At 39.3% G+C, this 12,600-nt stretch overlaps 1 protein-coding gene across 1 annotated transcript in view; it reads right to left on the reverse strand.

Moving 5' to 3' along the window:
* Positions 1 to 12,600, reverse strand: part of MTMR7 (myotubularin related protein 7) — a 115,652-nt gene that overhangs the window by 48,535 nt on the left and 54,517 nt on the right. Inside the window, exon 5 of the mRNA XM_023216611.1 lies at positions 1,372 to 1,500. Coding sequence (XP_023072379.1) covers positions 1,372 to 1,500 — 129 coding nt within the window. The remainder of the gene's footprint in view (positions 1 to 1,371; positions 1,501 to 12,600) is intronic.

Raw genomic sequence — 12,600 nt, forward strand, 5'->3', positions numbered from 1 at the left:
CTAAAGTTTCTCTCTCACCTGGTCAGAGCCAAATAACATTTTGTTTTTTTAAACCACCTTTTTTAAAGGTGGTTTTTTGCTACCTTTTAAAAGTGGGTGGTAAAGAGCATTCCTGCTCGTCCAAATCTGTTTTCCTATCCTCCGCAGTAATGGAACTCTAAGTTTTAGCTGTTTTAATGGCCACCCAAAACGTTGTACTGTCATACCTGCCCTGTGCAGTTCTGACGAAAGGGAGGTGTCATGTGGCAGTTTCTGGAAGCCTCCCTCAAAAAGCTGGGCACACACCATTAGCCCTCCGTCACCTGCCACCTGCAATGTGTGGGTGGTGACTGTACTGAAGCAATTTCTTGCACCAGGCAGGCCATAGCCAAGTCCACGGGATGGCAGAGTAGAAAGGTAGAAGAAGCTTGAGTACCTGAAGGCTAAGTGGGGTGGGGCCAGGCTACCAGGCCAGGACTGCCCACCCTGGGAATTTTATGCAAGAGAAAAAACTTCTATCCTATTAGAGCCACTGTTACTTAGAGTCCCTATTACAGACAAACCCAATTCTGGCTTTTATAAATAATATTTAAAAAATAAAACCCATGCTCTCTATAATCAAAGATTTCTTATACTGAAGATACTCAAAAGAACACAGGTAAAAACAGGTAATAAGGCCATGCACAGTGGCACACGCCTGTAATCCCAGCACTTTGTGAGGCTGAGGCAGGCCAGGTCATCTGTGGTTGGGAGTTCAAGACCAGCCTGGCCAACATGGTGAAACCCCTTCAATTACTAAAAATACAAAAAAAAAAAAAAAAACACACACAAAAATTAGCTGGGCATGTTGGCAAGTGCCTGTAATCCCAGCTACTCAGGAGGCTGAGGCAGGAGCATTGCTTGAACCTGGGAGGCAGAGGTTGCAGTGAGCTGAGACTGCACCACTGCACTCCAGCCTGGGCAACAGAGCGAGACTCTGCTTCAAAAAAAAAAAATAAATAAAATAATAAGAGAAAAAGAATGGGCAATGGGCTTCAGGGGCTTTTCTAAAATAGACCTGCCACAGATCTCCAGAACTGAATAAGCAATGAGCCTCCCAAGGTGCCCACTTAGAAGAGGACAGTATTCACTTGGATGATTAGCTTTAGGGATTTTCTGAATCTATTGAGTCATTTTCTGAATCATTACGTTACTGTCAAACAAACATGGGAGGGCTACACGAGATAAGGACTTAGCATAGTAGTATCATGTCATACCATGCACAGAATATCCACATACCTTCTGAAGAATTCAAACACACACACACGCAGAGCAGAAGGCAGCTAGAAAATGCCTGCTTATGATAAAACAAGAAAAGCAAAGCGTAAAACAAAAACATGCCTCGAGACTTACGTGGTTATCTTTATAATAGTAAGAAAGGACAGGAAATCGCCGTCTGCTCCGGAATTTGGAACTCCCCACTATGATGTGTGCCGTGGCCGATTTGGGAACGTACAGTTCAGTAGGATAAGAGTCACAAACCTGTCACCAGAAAATACAAAGGGATTTTTAGGCCATCTAGTAATGCCCTGTGAACTGCCCCCAGAAATTCCACTCTACCACGCTTACAGGTACATCCTTAAGTTCCCTTAACCATGTTACAGAGGAGGTTATTTCGAGAAAAGTCAAAGCCACTTCAGAGGAATGAAGTGCTGCTGATTCTATGTAATCATTCAAAAGGAATGCAAGATATCCTTAGTGTTCTGTCCCCGTGCACTGTCCCCTCTCGTCAAGGGCTCTTTGTGCAAGACCAGTGACAATGAAGCCTTCTCTTCATCAACAAGAGACAAACTGCAATTCTGCATCCTGGCTGAGAAAACCTGAGCTGCCAGGATTTCGTTGAAAGAATGACCCCGGGAGACAGTTTTCCTAAAACATAAGGACACTGGTTAAGCCAGCAGGTTACCTCTGTGGCTCTGACACGCCCAGTGTGCGTTCCTGGCCCTGACACATCACGCAAGCTGATGCCTCCCCAGACACTCCTGCCCCCGACCTTCCCAAATCCCATGTGTTCTTCAAGGACCAATCCAAGTTCCACCTCCTTCGGGAAGCTTCTTCCTTGACCTTTCAGTCCATGCAGATTTCCTAATGTGCCGCACGTTACCACGCAATGTAGCAGCTGGATTTTTGTTTCTTATGTGTTGATTTGATAAGTGGTAAGAATAGATGTACTCTTTCTACGCAACCCTGAAACTGATTACCACAGTGGAATGGTGCCTTGGAAGGATCTTGCATTTCAGAACCAGAAATCAGCAGTTTAGAATCTGGCTCTGATTCAGCAACTTCATGACCCTGGGGAAGCTAAACTACACGGTGCACTGTGGTCCGCTAATCTCTAGAAGTGATACTGCAGCAACAATATCTCATGGGGTTGACAGATGGATCAAATCCTGTAACACCAATGGCAAAGCACTTTATAAACCACTAAATCCAAAACAAATGTTAGTGGTAACAACAGTGATAGCAGTTGAGGCTACTGTTGCTCAACACATTTTGCTTTCACATCAGTCCATCAATCTTTTCGCAATGTGAAGATCATCCACATGGCAGTTTCCTGGGATATGTCAAGCACCTCTTTACTTCCTGGATATCAAACATCTTCCTAGGCATATCAAGGGAGTCCTCAAGTAGGTGTAACAGCAGGGATGTACTAATCCATTTTCATACTATTATAAAGAAATACCTGAGACTGGGTAATTTATATTGTTTAATGGACTCACAGTTCCACATGGCAGGGAGGCCTCACAAGCATGGCAAAAGGTGAAGGAGGAGCAGAGGCACGTCTTACATAGTGGCAGGCAAGAGAGCGTGTGCAGGGGAACTGCACTGCCCTTTGTGAAGCCATTAGATCTCGTGAGACTTATTCACTATCATGAGAACAGCATGGGCAAGACCGGTCCCCATGATGCAATTACCTCCTACCAGGTCCCTCCCATGACACGTCGGGATTATGGGAGCTACCATTCAAGATGAGATTCGGGTGGGGACACAGCAACCCATATCAAGGGGAAATACTTTAGCTGCAGGTCCTGTATCCATCTCCACCCACCTTTATCACTCTGGAAGATGGGGTTGTAGGGATTGAAAACCCACAACTGAAATCCAAGCCTCTTATAAAGTCTTCTGTGATGATGCCTCCCTTGCTGGCCTCCACTGTCTTTGTTACCAGAATGGGGAACAACATAGAGCAGGAAATAAAAGGGCCACAGAAGAGATGTTCACAGGCCCGAAGTGTAATTTCAGGGTTCTACCTGGCATTTTAGGAAACAAGATTACCAAAGAGTTTAACATGGGCTGTGGCACTGACACTCTGAAGGAAAATCTGCCAAGAACAGAAGGCTCAACCAACTTGGACCCAGAGAGCTTTAGCTGGGAGTACTGCCATAAAACACTGCACTCCCTCCCCCATGTCAGTCTGGTGTCTGAACCTCCATGAAGTCACCAGCTAGAACACTGTGACATGGACCACACCTGTTTGTCTGAGGTTCAAGAGACATGTAGTCATTGCACCAGACCAACAACATTTTCCTAAAACAACAGTTTTTAAAAGGAAATAAGTAGGTTTTCAGTAAGTTGGAAATTACCTACATTCTTCCTTGTAACAACACTAAGGAATTGCAAAGTTTCATGATTAAATAAGAGTAAGCAACATGCAAGATTTGTCAACATGCTTATTTCACACAGCCTCTTTAAAGAGCAAGAGGTAAGCTGGGAACTTAGGGGCTCCTGCCAGGCCCTTTTATGGCCTCCTAAGGCTAAACAAACACCTAAGTTCACTGGCATCATGGCCCTGTGTGCACCATAGCTGGAATGAGACCAAATAGAGAAAATCAACACCCAGAGCCCACTCTCCTTGGCCCCCATTCATGGCCCTCTTGATTCACAAAGGAGCAAGGAAGACCACCTCCTGACCTCTAACAGCACCAGAGCTCTCACTCTACAGCGTAGAGATATGTAGACTTTGATGGCTTGGCATGTGCCAGGACCAAGAGCTCAACAATCTGCGCCCAGTCACCAGTGGCCAGGCTTGCATCAGGTGTGGAGGCCTCCCCTCTAAGAACACAATACCAGTGATGAGGATTTCTGCCTTTCCCGGAGCACTGGGTTTAGCGGAAAAAGTTCCATGGGTCAGAGCTTAAGTTATAAGGCATTCTGACGCACACTTGCTTGGAAAACTCTAAGAAGCTAAAATGCCTTTGGGAAAAGCAGATTCAGGGTGTCCGTTAACAATCTTTTACCAAGCTAGCATGAATATCTGTCCTGATTTCATCAAAGTAGACAGCACTCTCAAGCGGAAATTAACATAACAATCCTACTTTGAAAATATAAAACACCACTGAAAGGAATTAAATACACAAGTAAATGGTAAGAGACCTTGTGTTCATGCACTGGAAGACTTAATACTGTGAAGACGTCCATCCCATGCAAAGCAACCTACAGACACAAGGCAATCCCTCTCAAAATCTCAACGGCATTTTTTGCAGAAGTAGAAAAATTCATCCTAAAATTCGTGTGGATTCTCCAGGGACCCCAAACAGCAAAAAACAATTTTGAAAAAGAACAAAGTTAGAGGACTTACACTTCATAATTTCAAAATATAGTAGAAAGCCATATCTATTTTGCAGCAATCAAACAGTGTGGTACTGGAATAAAGACAGACTAACAGGCCAATGGAATAGAGAATCCAGAAGTAAACCTTCACGTATATGTTCAAATGTTCCTCAACATGGGTGCCAAGACGACTCAACGGGGAAAGGTTAGTCTCTTCAACAAATGGTACTAGGAAAACTAGATATCCACATGCAAAAATAAAATAAAATAAAGATGGGCCATATCTTGTACTACATAAAAAAATTAACTCAAAATGGACTAAAGACCTAAACGTAAGACCCAAAAGTATTAAACTCCTAGAAAAGAACACAAAGGACAAGCTTTATGACACTGGAGTTGGCACTGATTTCTTATGTATGACAGCAAAAGCAGAGGAAACAAAATACTAGACAAATGGAACTATATCAAACTTAAATACTTTTATACATCAAAGGACACAATCAAAAGTGAAAAAGCAACGTATAGAATGGGAGAAACTATTAGTAAATTGCTTATCTTAGGGAAATCAAAATCAAAACCACAACGAGATATTAACTCACAATTGTTAGGATGGCCACTATCAAAAAATGAAACAATGAAAACATAATAAAACAAGTACTGGTGAGCATGCAGATAAAATGAAACCCTCGTGCACTGCGGGTGGGGATGTAAAATTATGCAGCCACTATGGAAAACAGTATGGAGGCTCTTCAGAAACTTAAAAATACAATTCCTACATGATCCAGCAATCCCACTTCTGGATGTATGTCCAAAAGACTTGAAAGCAGAATCTCAAGGAAATATTTGCACAACCATGTTCACAGCGCATTATTCACAGCCAAGAGGTGGAAGCAACCCAAATGTCCATCAAGTGATGAATGGATAAGCAAAATGTGGTATGTCAACACAATGAAATACTATTCAGCCCAAAAAAGGAAGGAAATCCTATTACGTGCATTAACACAGATGAACCTTGAGGATATTCTGTGACATAAGCCTGTCACAAAAAGAAAATACTGTATGATTCCACTTATATGAGGAATCTAAAGTAGTCAAATTCATAGAAACAAGAAGTAGAATGATGGTTGCCAGGGGCTGTAGGAGGTGGGAATGGGGAGTTGTTTAACGGATACGGAGTTTCAGTTCTGGAGATGGAAAGTTCCAGAGATCTATAGTACAACAGTGTCAATATACATAACACTCCTAAACTATACCTTAAAAATGACTAAGATGGCAAACTTTATGTTATGCATTTTTTAATCACAATGAAAAAAGTAAAACAATCTTAGCATTGACTGCTGTCATTTTTGCAACAAGCTCACAAAGTTGTAGTCAAAATTCTGACAATAAATAATGCACACAATGATGCAACATATGTCACTAATTTTCAAACACCTCAGTCTGCCTCTCAAGATTTTGTCTGGTTTGGAAAACCACCTGAAAAAATTCGGAGAGAATATGAGAAGTTCAGAGGAATGGAAAATGTTTTTCTCCTGAATTTTCTTCACATGGACTCTGCTATAGTTAATGAAAGTGGATTAGTAAGTTAATCATTTTACCATTTTTTAAAATGAATAAGCAAACAGATTTTCTCTGTGCTCCACTAAATTAATTGACCTTCCTGGAGTGCGCACATCGCTTGGTGTTGTCCCGGCAAGAGGAATCTTTTGGTAATTCTTTCACTTATTCGACAAGCTTTTACTGAGTACTTATTATATGCCAGGCATTACTCTTAGTTGTAAGGGCAGAAATGAATAAGAGTTTTTGGCCTTGAAGATTTCACACGCCCAGGACAGCTGATCTTTGTTAACCTGGATAGAATCTTCCGGTATCATTGCAGGCTACTAGCTATCTAAGATGCAATCCAAAAGTTTCACTCAGACCTCCAAGGACCAATCACTCGACTGAGAGCTTTGGGGTAAGAGTTGTCAGAAACTGAGAGATACCTATGCAGACAATCTTCTTAAACATTTCAGTGCTAAAATTTATTTCAAGGAATTTATGATGAACAGGGAAGAGGCGAAGGTTATGACCAGGATAAAATGACGTATATGTGAACAAAACAAAATAATGCACGATACATAAAATACAGCTGTGCATAACTGAAATAAATGAGCTTTAATAAAATCACTGGTTTGGGTTGTATTTTATATTTTATTCCAAGATAGATTAACACTTTAACCTAGCAATGAATACCAACTACTTTATTTAAATAAAGACCATTTCAAGGGTTAGGTATAAAAAGAAATCTCAGCTTAGAGACTTAGACTACCATAAGAAAGTGTCTTATAAATAGCGATGGTAGTAAGATGATACAGATAATAATAATAATTAGCCTGCCCAAGGCCACACTTAAAGAAAATAGCAGAATTGGTTCTAGAATCTAAGTTTTTTGTATTCTACGTCTCCTGTTATTTCCATCGTGGGCAATTGTTTCTTTTCCATCAAATGACACTTCCTGACCCACCAACCTCAAAGGATTTGTGAGAAGAAATAAGATAACTTGTAAAATAAGGGAGGAAAAAGTAAACATTTTCTCAGCCATGAGGTCAAAAGCAAAAGGAATGGATTTGGATGTCTCTCCCTCCACGGATTATCAGTCAAAAATTTTTTTCTGAAATAAGACAACTTTTATTCTCTTGCTAAGTTAGTGACAAACCAGGGTCCATCATCTTCCCCTCATTTCAGTGATATTTGCAAAATAAGAAAATCCCCCAGGTTTTTACCTTTTCTGCTTCAAAACAGTTTGTTCCTTGTTACTTTTGTTTTGCTGTGTGTTGCTTCCGAACAGAAAAGCTGAGTAACTCATGTTTTGCAGTCTGTGCAATGTAGGACTTCAGTGACTGAATATGAGTCATGTTTATGCCCTAATTCTAGAAGGAAATCTCATCAAAAATAGGAAGAACCTGTATTTCCAAGGAGACGTTATTCCACAAGATGTGGTTCAGCCTCACTTTCTTCCTTGCCCAAGGATGTGTCATATTAACAAAAAGGGTATCCAATTTTCTTCACTCAACTTGGATTTTCCTTTCTTTCATTTCAAGGCTAAAAATTCACTGCAAAAGTTAGCTTTAGTATGCAAACAAATTAGTCTGATTACATGAGCCCGATACTTTATAATGATTAACGCTATGGTTGTTAAATTTAAGTGTAATTATGAAGAAGATTCAGCATCACGAAAGCATCCATTCTAGCCCAAATAATCTATAAATTCAAGATATCCTGAGGAATTATGTGAAAGGAACTGACTTTTAAGACATCAAGATTATAAAGCCATAATAATCATAATTGGTAAAAATGTAATTGTAGGATTTATACAGTGTCAAATTGGGACAAAGTTTAGCAAACAGACCAGGATTAAAAAAAAAAAAAAAACAGTATGCTAAAAAACAAAACATAGTAAGAAAGACTGACAACTCAAAACTTCTGAAGACACTGGAACAGTGTATCAGAATCTCCTGAGAGACGATATCTGCAAGAGCTATAAACTATAACAAATTATTGGCTACATTATATAAAGAACTACAAATCAACAAGAAAAAGACAAATAATCTTATAGAAAAAAAAAGAGCAAAAATGTGAGTAGATAATTCATAGAAGAGTCAAGATGAATGGCCAAGAAACACAATCTCAACCTCCCTAGCTGATCAGGTCAGTGCAAAAACCACATTAAGATCCAATTCATCCAAATCAGTTTGGCTCAAAGTTAAAATCCGTTAATAAATCCACATGGTTACATAAATGAAACAATACAAAAAGGTGCATAAAATGCTATCAATAAAAGCAAAGGAACAACAATGCCAACTTGCATCCAGTGGTGCTGAAGCAGAAGAAATCCCACTTTCATCCTAGTGTCTTATCCACCCCATTACCAACACCAGTCTAGGTTATCACGTTTGGGCAAACGTGTTCTTATTCTCCCTCCTTTGTTAAGCCAAAAGGTCTTATACTATATTCACCATATTGTGCCTTGCTTTTTCTAACCTAACAATATATTTTAGCAGTCTTTATCAGCACATAGGAATCTTCCACATTTCCTTTAATGGTTATACACTAACTTAATCACATGGATAGAGCAAAAATTATTTAGCTGACCCCCATTAAAGATATTTGGGTTTCTTCTAATATTTGCTATTACAAACAATGCTTCAAAGAAATAACCTTGGGGGCCAGGCATGGTGGCTCGCCTGTAATCCCAACATTTTGGGAAGCAGAGGCGGGCAGATCACTTAAGGTCAGGAGTTCAAGACCAACTGGCCAACATGGTGAAACCCTATCTCTACAAATAATAATAATAATAATAATAATAATAATAATAATAATAATAATAATAATAATAATACAAACATTAGCTGGTTGTGGTGGTGGGTGTCTGTAATCCCAGCTACTTGGGAGGCTGAGGCAGGAAAACTGCTTGAATCCAGGAGGCAGAGGTTACAGTAAGCTGAGATCGCCCCACTGTACTCTAGCTTGGGCAACAGAGCAAGGCCCTGTCTCAATAAAACTAAACAAAATAAAATAAAATAAAATAAAATAACCTTGGGTATCAGTGTGTGTGTATGCTATTAAATCCATAGAGTAAATTCTCAGAAGTGCAATGTGGAATCAACAAAGAAGAGTACCAATGAATATCACATTGATACCAACTGTTGGGGAGTCTGTGGAGTAATGAGAACTCATATCTTGCAAGCAGGTCAATATGTCTGTGCAAACACTTTAGAAAAGAATTTTCCAGAATCTAGTAAAATTCAAATCTATATACTCTTTAGCTCATAAACTCTACTCCTAAGTAGAAACACAATATAGTACAAGACATATACAGCCACTTAACAGCTTTATTCATGACAACAAAATACACCAAATAAAAGAAAAAAAGAAAGAGGGAAGGATGAGTAATTTTTAAAACTATGGTATATTTGTGAAATGGAATACAACCCACTAGGGAAGAATGAAGGAATTGGAGCTGTCGGTATCAACGGTTATTAATCTCTCTGTGCCTTAGGCAATTACTTAATCTCTCTGTCATACTTTCTCCATTTGTAAAGTAGAAATAATAATAATACTATTCATAGAATTAATATTTGCTAATATTTATCAAGTTTTTAGAACAGTACCTGGCATGTAGTAACTATGTACATATTTGTCAAATGAAATGGATCACAAATACAAATGTTACCATGTTGAGTGAAAAGCCAAGTTTCAGAGAACTCTATACAGCATATGCAGACCAAGTGCAGACAGTATAAAAACATACAAAATAATATCACATACTATTACAGTAAGTCCTTGCTCAACAATGCCCATAGGCTGTTGGCAATTGCAACTTTAAGCAAAAGAACATAAAACACCTTTTTTCCCTCATAGATATCACAAAATGATGCCGAGCAAAATAGTGTTATTTGAGGATCTGCTGTACATCGTTTCACTCAAAGTCACAGTTTCCAAGAACCTGCTGACATTAAGTGAGGACTTCCTATATTTAGAAATGTAGAAATGCTATAATAAAGGCAAGGGAATGACAACGCCAAATTGCAGGCATTGATGCTGGAGCGAGAGACAATTTGGAAGTACTGAGAAATTAACTAGCACTGGCGATGTTCGTTCTTATACAGCACACAGGTCCCAGGCGTTCATTCCATTATTCTTCAAAGTCCTGTGTGTGTCATAAGTGTGCCATAATAAACAAATAACTTTTTTTTCTTTTTTCCCTTCTCTACTTTGTGGGATGATTTAAGTAACTTTTTTTCTAAATGAAAGATACACAGTGGAGGAAAAGCAATAGGATATATACTTCTGAAATAATTACAAGCAAATACAGGGAAAAACCATCCAGTGATAGACATGAAAAAGGAAAAAGCATAATTAACAGAACACACAATACATGATATCTAGAACAATATCACAGATAGTATTTCACCACAAAAAAAAAGATTTTCAGGTTGAGTAAAAAACAATCTAACCAAACTCAGCTTATAAAGATAAAACATTTACATAGGAAGGTTAAAAAGAAGAGGTTAAACAGAGCTCCACCAAGCAAATTCTGACAAAGAGAAAGAAACAGTGGAAATATAATCATATAAAATAGAATTAAAGGCCGCCGCAGTGGCTCACACCTGTAATCCTAGCGCTTTGGGAGGCCAAGGCAGGCGGACCACGAGGTCAGGAGATCGAGATCATCCTGGCTAACACAGTGAAACCCCGTCTCTACTAAAAATACAAAAAATTAGCTAGACGTGGTGGTGGGCGCCTGTAGTCCCAGCTACTTGGGAGGCTGAGGCAGGAGAATGGCATGAACCCGGGAGGAGGAGCTTGCAGTGAGCCGAGACTGCGCCACTGCACTCCAGCCTGGGCGACAGAGCAAGACTCCATCTCAATTAAACAAAAAAAAAAAAAATTGAATTAAAAGTTTAAATAATTCACAGGAAAAGGGGATATGTGAAATTGACAAAAAGAACACACTAAGATGTCCTTAATCATTACGTACTAAACCATCTAACTTTAAAATATATAATGCAAACATGTTAGAACTTAAGGAGAAAATGTCCAATCACAATCATAACAGGAATTTTTTCACATACCTCTATCAGAAATCAGCTGAGCAAAGGGACCAAAATAATAAGAAATTCAATTTAGATAAAAGGAAATTTTCACGCCTAGAGAATACACATTTTCTCCAGAATCAAAATATTTATTAAAAATTAATAGAATACTGTGTTTTATGAAGATATAAGTCTTCAAAACATTCCCCAAATATGAATTCCATAGGCCATGTGTTCTGAATGCAATATAAGGGACTAGAAACTAACAAATACTGATCAAAAACTAAAACATCAATGTCCTACCTGCCTGAAATTTTTTAAAAAATTTGGGCCCTTTATGCCTTTTGGTAGATTCTGGAAAGATTTTTCTTATAAAATAAAAATTGGGGGAAATTATATGCATAAAGATACTACATCAAGAATTATTCATGTGGCAAAAAAAAAAAAGGCTAAGTAATAATCTAAATGCCCTTTTTTAAAAATTTGAGACAAGGTATTTTGTTGCCCAAGCTATAGTGCATGGCGCAATCACAGCTCACTGCTGCCTCAACCTCCCAGGCTCAAGCAACCCTACAGCCTCGGCCTCCCAGGTAGCTGGGACTACAGGTGGACACCTCCATGCCTAGCTAATTTTTTTAAATGTTTTTGTGGGAATGAGGTTCTCCCGATGTTGTCCAGGCTGGTCTCAAACTCCTGGGCTCAAGCAATTCTCTCGTCGTGGCTTCACAAATTGTAGGGATTAAAAGCATGAGCCACCATGCCTGGCCTAAATGCGTATTAATAAAGAAATACTTTAGTACCTTACAGTACATTCATTTGATGGACTACTGTACAATCATTTCATTGACTGTTAGAAGTACCATATAGCAATGCAGCAAATCCTCATGAGACTGGGCATGATGACTCACACTTATAATTATAGCACTTTGGGAGGCCAAGGCAGAAGGAATGCTTGAGCCCAGGAATTCGAGACCAGCCTGGGCAACATAGGGAGAACTTGTTCCTATAAAAATTTTGAAAAAGTAAGCAATTATGACAGCATGTGCCTGTAATCTTAGCTACTCAGGAGGACTGCTTGGGATGTTATGCCCAGACCGTTTATTCCCCAAAGAAGACCACCAGAGTCCAGAGTCAAAGCTAAGCGGCAAGGATCTTTACTGCAAGTTCGAACTTGGTCCCTCCATTCCTCAACGTACAAGAGGGCCCCGAACGATGCATTTGCTTCCTTTTTATAGCCCGATGTAAACAGGTTATAGAGGAACAAGGGAATTCTTTTGGTTACAGCATTACAATTGGTTAACATTTTAAGTTATACCTTTAGCAGTTTTCTATTGGTTCCCGTGCTTTCAGTAAAGCCGTAAACAGTTGTGACCTTATTGGGGGTCTCTCCAGGTGGTGTTTTTCCAAAGTTGAGATATATGGTGTGTTTGTACTGGGCCCAGGAAGTTGAGAT

This window comes from Piliocolobus tephrosceles, chromosome 7 (genome assembly GCF_002776525.5).
Source record: "Piliocolobus tephrosceles isolate RC106 chromosome 7, ASM277652v3, whole genome shotgun sequence".
In the NCBI taxonomy this organism is placed as follows: Eukaryota; Metazoa; Chordata; class Mammalia; order Primates; family Cercopithecidae; genus Piliocolobus; species Piliocolobus tephrosceles.